Source organism: Triturus cristatus, chromosome 2_2 (genome assembly GCF_964204655.1).
Source record: "Triturus cristatus chromosome 2_2, aTriCri1.1, whole genome shotgun sequence".
Lineage (NCBI taxonomy): Eukaryota > Metazoa > Chordata > Amphibia > Caudata > Salamandridae > Triturus > Triturus cristatus.
Window position 1 is genome coordinate 1,180,699,414 of NC_140582.1, and position 12,487 is coordinate 1,180,711,900.

The following is a 12,487-nucleotide window of genomic DNA, read 5'->3' on the forward strand; positions in this document are numbered from 1 at the left end:
AACGTGATTTGGACCCGAACCTCCAGTACATGGAACACAACAATGGAAGTAATCAGTACTTTAAATGAAAAAATACAAGTGCAGGTACCCTGTTCCAGAGTACCTGCTAGTTTCTGAGAAGTGCCGGTGCTCTCCAATTAAAATTATTACATCACTTTTGAGAAGAGCCGGTAATCCCCCTCTCAAAAAAACAAAAAAAAGTGGCGGTACTCAGTACCAGCCCGTTTAAAGCATTGGAAGTAATAATAAGGGAAGTGAGAGTACAAAGAATGCCTGCCACCGTTCACCGACCTTCAACTTTGCTCTCTTAAAATACATATTGCAAAATCATCTGCCAGTACTGCCCCCGCCCATATTTATTGGTGACCGTCTCTGACTGGATTAGGAGAGACTCCCCTCTCCTGCCACGGTGCTTGGGGTGGAGGAGGAGGAGGGGCCGGGTCTGCACCTCTCCCAGACCCATCCAGCTATCGCCGCGCACAGATCTGGCACAGGGTAGGGCTGAGAGAGGCAGACATGGAGGCGCGAATCGACGCCGCGGCGTCGCCCCCACACGCCGCCGGCTCCCTGGGCACCGTGGCCTGTGTGCTGACGGGCGCCTCGCGGGGTTTGGGTCGCAGCTTGGCCCTGGCGCTCGCCCCCTGGGTGCGGGGCCCCGGCTCCTGCTTCCTGCTGCTAGCCCGCTCAGAGGATGCCCTGGCAGGGCTGGCGGGGGAGCTGCGGGCCCTCCTCCCCGGGCTGGAGGTGAGGTGGGAGGCGGCCGACCTTGGCACCGAGGAGGGTCTGCGAAGGGCCGAGATGGCCGTGCGGGAGCTCCCCCGGGGGCAGCAGCGGCTTCTGCTCATCAATAACGCAGGTAAAGATAACCGTTGACTGTGTCTCGGATGCACCTGGTGCGTCAGGGATGCATCTGCTGCGTCACCGCGTTCACTTCCGGTTCACTGCTGGCCTCATACCCCGCTGGGTGGGTGATAGGGGCGCTGACAATCTGAATTACAGGCCTCTGCCGTCACCCCACACTCCCTACCCTGCTGCCTTTCCTTATCTGCTTCCTCCAGTGGTGATGGCAGAGATTTTAAGATTGGTTTGGGGTTGCTGCCAGTGTTACGATTCAAGTCCAGGGGTGATGAAAAATCCAGGCCTTACACAAAGAAAAAGTGTAGTAAACGAGTCTAGGTGTGGGAGCAGTGTGTGTCCACTGGTTCATTTTGGATCACCTAGTACCAAACATATTACTAAAGCATGGTGTGCATGGGTATTATTTACATATCAATATTTTAGGGCAGGCAAGTGGGATATTTAAAAATAAAAAAAAATTGGAGAATTTATTTTCCGCAGAGACACATTAAAGTAGAGGCAATCTGCTTGACTCGGGTCTACTGGTATGTATAGTGTTAATCAGCATTTCATTTTTGGCAGTTTAATAAGATAGAGCAAACAAGAACTCATGTTTTTGTTTGCACTATGTAAAACTGCCAAAAATAAAACGGCGACCTGTCACATGCTGTAATTCCCCCCTCCAAGAATTAATGACGGAGCGTCAACCTTAGCTGTTGGAGGTAGTTTTTGGAGGGAAAGTTTGGAGCGTTTGTGAGAAGCATCAACATTTTGTTGGGCAGTTTTACAAAACTCTGAGTTGGGTTTCTGCATGCAGGAATAGGGAGGCGGTAAACTAGCCTTTAAATCGGTTGTCTCCCGCCTGAATCAGGAGAGTTTGCATGTATAGTACTGCCATTTACAGTGAGCAAATATTGCATTGAAATTGTCACTTGAAATGTCCCCTAACTTAACATTAGCCATGCCGCTTTACTGGAAAATGTATATAGCGCACAAACAACGTGTGAAAATCATTTGTTTGTGTGCATATTTATCATTGGGCTTCGTACAAGTACAGTGCTTTGGTTTGTTTTAACCCAATTTTTTGGTTCCATAACACTAAAGAATCACAAAAAACAATGTACATTATTTGTACTTTGTTTACAGCTCGTTTTTGATATATTTTTCAGTTCATGTACAAATATTTAAATTTTGTGATAGAAAACATGTGACATTCTGCAGCCTTTCCTTTCACGCTAGCAAGTAGCAACATTCTCACTTTATTAGCATTACGACAACCCTGCGGCCGGCTGTATTACCACAAACCATCACGTCATTCCGTCAGCTTATCCCACATCCCGGAGGCCGGGCATCGCTGTATACTGAAGTAGCCGTGCCTTTAATTCTAACAGATATTATATTAGTATGTCATATCTTGTATACACCTCCCCACTGGGGACATAGAGTTTTTTACTGAACTTAACACACAAACCCAACACCCTCCCCTACCCCCTCCCCCGCAACTTTGAGGCATCCAGTCAGATCCCCCCATAGTGTTATGCTCCTACATTCTGCCAAGTTGTGTATTCTCCCCTTAACGGGCTCTCCACTGCATGCTAGCCATATTAGACTAATGTTTATTCGCGATCGACCTTCATGTCCCCTCCTCCCTTCAGACCCTTGCTGATCAAGTTGTAGCGTTACGCTTTGCCCAGGAGGGGGTCCCCCAATTGCCAAAAGGTCGTCCCCCCGGCCGCTCACGCAACCACTGCGCTCAGGTCCCTCTCGGTTCCCGTCCCAGTTCCCTTCTCCGCTGCTCCTCCCTTCCCTCCGAGGTGTTCTGTATATAGCCCCCAGAAATTCTTTGGTCGAATGCGCGGCGGGAGCAGCTCACTAAATACCTCTGATTGCGTACAGCAATATAGCACATCTCGGGCCCACTGTGCTACTGTGGGCAGTGGTCCCCGCATCCAACACATTGCTACCCTACGCTTTGCCATCAACAATCCCATGTCCACCATTTTACGCACTGCCCTGGGCAGCTTTTTAGAGTAGCCCAGCAGAGCTACAGCCGGGTCTGGCGTAAACTCCAGATCTACCATTCCTCCCATCTTTTGAAAAATCGTCTGCCAGAACTTATAAACCCCAGGGCACTCCCATGCCAAATGGATAAAGTCTGCAGTTGGGTGGTTGCATCTCTCACACGTCGATTCCTCCCGTAGTCCGTACCTGTGCAGTCTGTCCGGTGTATAATATACTCCATTTATATACTTAAAGTGTAACAGTCTGTGCCTGCCTTGCAAAGATATTCTACGCGTACCGGCACAGCAGTACGCCCACATGGCATCGTCTATCACTATGCCTAGATCCCGTTGCCAGGCCAGTCTAGCCTTGGTATACTGCTGTGTACTCTGCTCCATCGTTATTCTGTAGAGTTTGGATATCAGCCTACGAGGGCATTTGTGTTTAATAATATATATTAATTCCGGCACCTCCAGAGGTTCAGCCATATCGTCTCCCAGTTGCTGCCGCCACGCCCTTCTCACCCTATGGAATTGGAAGCGCTGCAGCTGCGAAGGGGCTTCCGCCCCAGCAGCCACCTCCTCCCACGTTATCGCGGTACCATCCACGAACAGGTCTCCCATCGTGTGTAATCCCAACCCCTGAAGGGCCCGTACCACTCCCCTGTCCCCACACGGAGGCAGCCAGAGCGCCCATTCTAGCGGCATTGCCGGGGGATATAACAGTGCCCCAGCAGTATGTCGCAATATGCTGTCCCATGCGTGCCTAGTTGAATTAAGGGAATCCAAATATCCTGTCCTTCGGTCAGCCGGCTCAAAGAGGACCGCAGGAAGCGGAAGAGGCTCAGCGAACAATCTCTCCAGTATAAGATATGGGACCGACTCCTCGCCATGGATCCAACTGTGCGCCTGGGCCCCCTGTGCCACCCGGTAATACAACTCCATATCTGGTGCCCCAAGTCCTCCCATATGGTAGGGCAGTGTGAGCACTCGCCAGCTGACTCGGGCCTGTTTGCCCGCCCATGCTAGTCTCAGCAGGGATTTATTAAGCCTAACAAAAAAGGCACGCGGCAGCACTATAGGGATATTAGTAAACAAAAATAAGAAGCGAGGCAGCACTACCATTTTCATGATCGATATCCTACCCACCAACGAGAGAGGCAGCCCAATCCAGATCTCCACATCGTCCTCCAGCTTATCAACGGCTCTACCATAGTTTTCCCTAATTATTATTTCATGATCTGTATGTAGCCGTATTCCCAAGTATCTGACCGCTTCGTCCGACCATTGGAGCATCTCAAAGGGAGCCGAGGATGGAGTCAACGGAAAGGCAATGGACTTATTCCAATTGACCTGCAGTCCAGAAAGCACCCCGAAATGTACCACCTCTCGCAGCACCGGTGCCAGATTATTCTCTGGGTCCCGAACATACAGGAGGGTGTCATCTGCATATGTGGATACCACTATCTTGTAAGTGGGGAAGTTCACCCCCCTGAGGCTGTGATATTCCCGTAGAGCGCAAGCTAACGGTTCCGCCACCAGGGCGTACAGTATAGGCGATAGGGGGCAACCCTGACGCGTTCCCCTGGAAATGTGGATAGCTTCCGTAACTCGATCCCCCAGCCGTATCCTCGCGCTAGGTGCCTTATATAGAGTAACTGTAGTTTGTCAGAAGACATTGCCTGACATTTGGTCTTTGCTTTGAAGCAACAGCAAATGGTTAAGTTAAAAGCAAAATAGAATGACATCTTCATTGCCCATTTGCCTTCGGAACTCCTGCAAGGTTATCTTGGGGTTGGTGCCGAACCTTCCTCACCCCTACTTCTTGTCGGCGCCCTCAGTTTCCTTGTCACCATTCAAACTTAAACTTTGTACTCTACCCCGCACCATTCGAACTTCAGTCACCAAAACATTACTGCAGTACTGTCCTTCTGCCTGCTTCTGTCAGCGTGGACTCACCCTGCTCGGCTGACCATCACTGACTGGTTCTGTCACCCTCTGTTAACTTCACTACTCTACTTCTCTGCCTATTTCTATTATTGTGGCTTCACCCCTAAACCTACTAGGCATTCCTGACTGCTTCTATCACCCTCACATTACTGCAGTGCCCTGCCTGTTTCTGTCAACATCGACTCACCCAACTTTCCGGTGACTATACTTGACTGCTTCTATCACCCTCACCTCATTGCAATTCTTTACCCAACTTTCCGGTGACTATACTTGACTGCTTCTATCACCCTCACCTCATTGCAATTCTTTGCCAGCTTGCTTCTATCAGAGTGACCACATCCTACTGCCTGCTGTCCATCCCTGGTTGCTTCCATCACCCTCACATTACTGCAGTTCTGTTACACCCTGCCTGTTTCTGTCAACATTGACTCACCCAACTGTCCGCTATCTATACTAGACTGCTTCTGTCACCCTCACCTCATTGCAGTTCTTTGCCAGGTTGCTTCTATCAGAGTGACCATATGACCACATCTTTGCTGTCCATCCCTGACTGCTTCCATCACCCTCACATTACTGCAGTCCTGTCCATCCATGCTTGCTTCTATCACCGTAGCCTCGCCCCACTCTCTGTTATCAACCACGGACTGCTTCTATCCCTCTTTCCTCTCTGCAGTACTGTTCTTTGTCTGCTTGTTTCTACAACTACAGCCTCATCCCACTCTTGGCTGTCTGTTCCTGACTGCTTCTATCGCTCTCACATTACTGCAGTCCAGTCCGTCCATGCCTGCTTCTATTACCATGACCATACTCCATTCTCTGCTGTCCATCCCCGACTGCTTCTATCACCTGCACATTACTGCAGTGCTATTTTTCCATGACTGCTTCTATTACCGTGGCCTCACCCCACTCATGGCTGTTCGTCCATGACTGCTTCTATCACCTTCACCTCATTGCAGTACAGCCCTTCCATGCTTGGCCCCACCCTAGTCTTAGCTGTTTATCCCTCACTGCTTCTATCGCCCGTACATTACTGCAGTGCTATCTTTCCATGCCTGCTTCTAGTACCGTCAATCAATCAATCTCCCCGCAGGCCATCGCATCCACCAACTACACACTACTGGGAGACCACAACTTCCACCTCGACAACCGACTGGACCCAAACACCGCATCACTCCTGGACAACCTCCACAACGTTGAACTCCGCCAGATCGTGACCGAGCCCATGCACTCAGCTGGACACACCCTCGACCCCCTCTTCACTACAGGAAGCTCCATCACTTTCAGCCACACCACAGAACTCTCATGGATAGACCACCGATGCGTCCACTTCTCCTTCAGAACACCCACCATCCACAGACACCAGCACCTGCCCCCACAAAGAAACTGGACCAAAGTCAGCGACGCCCAGCTGACCTCCTCACTCAACAACTCCATCCCAACAATCACGGAAAACGACGACCCCCAACACCGCAGCCCGCACCCTGCATAGATGGATCTCGGACAGCGCCAACACCGTAGCCCCCCCTCGAGAAAAACAACACCCGCACCAATAAAGCCAGATGGTTCACCACCGAACTTCATGAGTCCAGACGCACATGCTGCCACCTCGCAAAGGCCTGGAGGAACACCAAATCCACAGAAGCCCACAACAACTGCAGAACCACCACCAACGCCCACAACCAACTCATCAGAGATACGAGGAAAAAAGCAATAGAAGACAGAATCTCCACCCACTCGCACAACAGCAAGGAACTCTTCGACATCATCAAGGAGTTTGCCCAACCCACCAGTGAGCCTACTGCCCTCACAAGACCTCCGTGACAAACTCAGCACCTTTTCCACCTCAATATCAAGAACATCTACGACAACTTTGCCGAAGACAAGCAACACACTGGACCCTCACCAACCACCCCCGACACTGGGAAACCAGCGATCCACAACTTGACAGCCCTCCCCACTGAAGACACACTGAAGACAATGCAGTCAATACACTCAGGGGACCCTGTCGGACACCTCCCACCCCACCACATCTTCAACAGAGCCGCCGACACCATCGCACCCATGCTCTGCCACATCATCAACCGCTCCCTGGCAACCGCCTTGTTCCCTGACAACTGGAAACACGCCAAGGTCAACCCCCTACTGAAAAAACCCTTGGCGGACCCTATCGACCTCAAAAATGACAGACCAATCTCACTGCCTTCGTTCCTAGCAAAAGTCATAGAGAAAGCCATCAACAGTCAACTCGCCGCTTTCATCGAAGAACACAACATCCTCGACCCCTCGCAATCTGGCTTCAGAAAGAAGCACAGTACGGAAACCGCCCTCTTCGACGCAACAGACGACATCCGCACCCTACTGGACAAAGGAGAAACAGTAGCCCTCACCCTCCTTGACCTCTCAGCAGCGTTCAACACAGTCTCCCAACGCACCCTGATACGCAGACTCCACGACGCAGGAATCCAGAACAAGGCCCTCGACTGGATCCACTCCTTCCTCTACGACAGAACGCAGCTGGTCAGACTTACCCCTTTCCTCTCCGACCCTACACCAACTGCCTGCGGAGTCCCTCACGCCTCCTCCCTCAGCCCGACACTCTTCAACGTCTACATGGCCCCACTCGCCCCCATCGTCAGGACCTACGGACTGAATATTGTGTTGTACGCAGACGACACCCAACTCATCCTCTCTGTATCCAACGAACCCAACATCGCCAGACACATTTTTCGAGAAGGCATGGGACCTGTCGCAGAATGGATGAAAACCAGCTGCCTACGACTAAACACCAACAAGACGGAAGTACTCCTCATGGGCTCAAACCCCGATGCCTGGAGCAACACCTGGTGGCCCCCCGCCCTCGGAAACCCCCCAACCCCTACGGACCACGCACGCAACCTAGGAATCATCCTGGACTCCGAGCTCAAAATGGACCGCCAGATCAACTCCGTCTCGTCCTTCTGCTTCCACTCCCTCCGCCTCCTTCGTAAGACCTTCAAATGGATCTCCCTCGAACACAGAAAGACTGTCACCCACGCCCTGGTCACCAGCAGACTCGACTACGGCAACATACTCTACGCCGGAATAAACAAAAACCTCACCGCAAGCTACAGAACATCCAGAACGCCGCCGCAAGACTGGTCTTCAACCTACCAAAACACTGCCACATCTCCCAGCACCTGCGCACACTACACTGGCTCCCCATCGAGGTGAGAATCACCTTCTAGATACTTACCCACGCACACAAGGCCCTCCACTGCACTGGAACAGCATACCTGAATAGCCAACTCAATTTCCACGCACCCCAAAGGACCCTACCATCAGCCCAACTCTCCTACGCCGCTGTCCCCCGCACCAGAAAGACCAGATCGGGAGGACGCTCCTTCTCCTTCCTCGCGGCAAAAGCCTGGAACGCCCTTCCGCTCCACCTCTGACAGACAACATCGCTCCCCATCTTTGCAAAAAAACTCAAAACCTGGCTCTTCGACACACCCCCTGCTTGATGGATCAGATCCTGCAACCTCCCTACCGCCTTGAGACCCTTACGGGTGAGTAGTCACGCTTAACAAACCCTTGATTGATTGATTGATTTACTGCTTCTATTGCTCTCACATTACTGCAGTCCAGCCCTTCCATGCCTGCTTCTATTACCTTGACCGTACTCCATTCTCTGCTGTCCATCCCTGACTGCTTCTATCGCCCGCACATTACTGCAGTGCTATCTTTCCATGCCTGCTTCTATTACCGTGGCCTCACCCCACTCTTGGCTGTTCGTCCATGGCTGCTTCCCTCACCCTCACATTATTGCAGTCCTTTCCTTCCACGAATGCTTCTATCACCTTCACCTCATTGCAGTACAGCCCTTCCATGCCTGTTTTTATGACTGTGGCCCCACCCTAGTCTTAGCTGTTCATCCCTGACTGCTTCTATCACCTTCACCTCATTGCAGTACTAACCTTCCGTGCCTGCTTGTATCGCCATCATTGACTTGCCCAAATATTTCCCTCCTTACCTTTCCCCTGTAGCCCTTCCTTTAGCTGCTCCTCCATTCCTCTACTTCTGCTAAGCTCACTCAACACTGTGCCTCCCTTCATCCTTCTGCCCCACCTCTCTCACTTCTGCTACCCTCACACTGACTACTGCTTTACCCTCTAATCCTTGTACCTAATGCGACCTCTCTGTACCTTCTGGCTCGCTACTTCATCCCCGCCAATGTTGCCAGTATTGGAAAATATTCTAGATGAGAGTCCGATGGTGAAGGTACTTCCCCCACAATGGAAAAGACAATGTTGAGGCTGTATCAAATGTGATTTTAGCATAGGTGCTGAAAGCAGGTGTGCCGGGGGTGCCGCAGCACCCCTAAAATAGCCATGCTGAAGTTCTGAAGGTGATGAGCAATATAGATACCTGTACATTTTGTTTTTATCTTGTCACATTTGCTGTAGGTCCAGAGACAGAGGTCAAATGTCAGGCAATGACTTCTGACAAATTATTCTTTTAATATGAAAATTAGTGTTAGGATTTCTTTTTCTAACTGCCAAGTGAGAGGGTTTTGTAAAGTCAACTATTTGACAGCCTGTCATTTTTCTAACACACAGCAAAATGTAATTACCTGTACATGAACTGCACAAATATTACACAATATACCCGCAATTTAGGAAGCACAAAAAGACTGATTTTTTTTGTGATTCTCAAATGTGCTGAAAACGGGGATTTTAATGGGATCAAGACAACTCAAGCACACATTATGGTTTGTGCGCTATATAGTTTTTATTAGTAAAACTATGCATTTGACATGTAGTGGCTATTTCAATGCAGAATGTGCTGTCAGTAAATGATACCGCACTACCATGCTTATGTTTTAGTAACATCCTACACATAGTACTGACTACATAGCACACACTTTCCCCATTCCTGCTGAATAGGCGTGACTCACTTGCTGTATTTGTTCTTTGTGTGACTTTTGGACTTTTCACACTCCCTTTGACTCCAGTGCTGTTACACTGATTGCATCACCCTGCTCTGAAACGATTCCAGCACCACTGGACTTTAAGCACATGTTTTTTTTTATCTGGTTGTCCTCCATTACGATGAGTGTTGATATTAATAACCTCATGCCACCTATCTATATATCATGGCCTGCATAGGGGATTTCCCCCCCTGTTTGACCTTTTTAATGGTATGCTCCTTCACAGGCACTCAGATGTGTTTCTGTGAAAACTGTATGCTTTCCCATTCCTCATACGCATCTGCACATGTAGTGTAGGGGTGGTCTCCAATTTTGGGATACATTGTAATATTTATTCCTATAAAAATTTCTACAGCATCAGGTTCTGTCAGAATATTTGCCAATAACGGGTGCCTATCGTTAAGTATCTGTCTGTAGTGCTTTTTCTTAGCGTTTCTGTGTTTGAATGATGCTTTGTCATTCCCTCTGTCCTTTTCCTCCTATTGTTCGGTAGTCTTCAATCGGCCTCATTGACTGCTCCTCTGGTGAACCCTGACCACCACATCCCCCTTAATGGAAGTCCCCAGCGTTGGAGACCCCGCGCAGTGATCAATAGCATGTTGCACCTCATACAGGCCAAGAACTGAGACCTTCCTCGAGCCGTTTCCAGCTCCTCCATCAGTTAGTAGTATCCCTTATCCTTTGATGTGTTGTGGATGCTGTCATACCTGCATTGGGAAGTTTTGTTTTTAGGTCTCGCCTAGCGAATGCAACGCAGCTGCTTCGCTTGTTAGGTCTCGCCTAGCGAATGCAGCGCAGCTGCTTCGCTTGGCGAGACTCTATTGTTGTGGCTTTGGTGCACAAAGGGAGACAAACCATGTGCGCGCCCGACAGGCGATGTGCGCGCGCATGGTTTGTCTCCTCTCTGCCTCCCACCGCGCGCTCACACGCTCCCATTGCGCGCTTGTTTTCTGAGGGAATGCCTTCCTCCTCCTGTCCACCGCCACAGAGGCCCGGGGCGTTGTCGAAGATTTATGACTCGAGTGAAACCGAGCCAAACACTCAGCTATTCCTAACATTTTCAGAAGAAACCAGCTGAAAGTAGTGTCTCGCGTATGTCCGCTCACGTCTCTGTTCCTCAGTCCTCTTCACCCCCACCCTGAAGTCTCCCCTCTCCCTCATGCTCCCTTAAGTATAAGTATACTTTCTTCTCATGGTTTTTGTGGACGTAGGTACACATTTTAAAATGAACGAACATATCTAGTAATTCCACGTTTGAGTAGCGCTACAGACGGTAGGGTGGACAGTGGATAACACGCAGATACCACTAACAGATGAAGCATTTACATTTCTTTTTTATTATTAAGGGGAAGCAGAGACTGTCTTGCTTCAAAATAAATTATTAGTTACAGGCTCGGACAGAATAACCCGTGTGCTTGGTTGATCATTCCGGTCTTGGTATATGGACAGCTTGAAAGATGAGAGGACAGAGAATATATGGACCCCTCCAAGGTTAATGCTGCTAATCTGTGCTTGAGCCCATCACAAATAATGTAATCTCAGAAACAGACCACCTGTCCCAGTGTTCATTTAAATTGATGGGAGGCAAAATGCTTGCTTGCTTGCTAAACTAGTGAATGCTACGGTAACACTGTGACCACAGCGCTTACATTTAATAGGTACTAGGTCGTTGTTGATTTTAGCTCATGTGAGTGAGTTAAAGGTAACGTTTGGCCCCAGGGCACTGTAGGGGGGCAAAGGTCGATTGCCTGTTCCCTGGCACTGTAAACAGGCCGAAGGGATGCGGCATGGGCAGAACTGTCGAGCGCGAGCCCTTTTCGCTGCTGATGGTGCCGCTTCCTCACACTAGAACCACCTCCTGCGGCCATTACACAATGCTCGCTCTGCTGCGTGGTTGTTGGCTGGGTGCTGCATTTTTACTGCCGCGTGCACTGACGAGTCACATCCTCACAATTGTAGTGACTCTTTCGCAGTCCAACAAAACGGAGATTCGTGAAACAACGTGAATCATTAATGGCTGCGCAGCAGGACGGGCACAGCTGGTAAATTAAACTGTGTCCAGTACCTGCTCGACCAGCACAGGGAGCCAAGGGCCTCGTGTATAAAGCACTTTTGCGATCTCACCTCATGCGATTCGCAAACTCACATGGTTTGTGACCGCAAAAAAAGCCCTTGTACGAGTTGGGAAAACTCTCTCTGACTGGTGAAAAAGGAATGTTATGATCTTTTCAGAGTCGCATTAGGAGGCGGTGATAAAAGGACGCCCCCTCCTATTTCCTATTCCCAAGTTTGGGTGTTAAACTGATTCCAAACACCTTAATCATGTTGGCAGGCTCGGAAGGCATCAATCAAGGGGCCCTGGACCACTGCCCCATTCGCTTCAAATATTCCAAAATAGATTATTATTATTTTTTTTAAAGCAGCACTGGTACTTTAAGAAATCGGAGCTGCTTCTTAAAAAAGATGAAGGAAAAAAATGTTTCTGTATTTAAATGCATTAATATGGATAATGTTCCAATGTCTCTTGTTAAACGTGACCCATTAGTGAACTAAGAAGGCAAGCGAGCTGTCATGTAAACCTACACGTGGTGTTCAGAATAACATAAAGCAACATTGTTGTCTATTAAATAAAATACAATAGGAATTGCACGACTTCAATACACGATGGGTGATGTTTGTGTGCTTGACATGTTGACGCTAAAGCGACGTGCAGCATGAGGGCCGGCCGAGTGAG

At 49.5% G+C, this 12,487-nt stretch overlaps 1 protein-coding gene across 1 annotated transcript in view; it reads left to right on the top strand.

Moving 5' to 3' along the window:
• The first annotated feature begins 358 nt into the window (after window positions 1–358).
• Window positions 359–12,487, top strand: part of SPR (sepiapterin reductase) — a 98,874-nt gene continuing 86,745 nt past the window's right edge. The window contains exon 1 of the mRNA XM_085642757.1: window positions 359–856. Coding sequence (XP_085498883.1) covers window positions 517–856 — 340 coding nt within the window. The 5' untranslated portion in view covers window positions 359–516. The remainder of the gene's footprint in view (window positions 857–12,487) is intronic.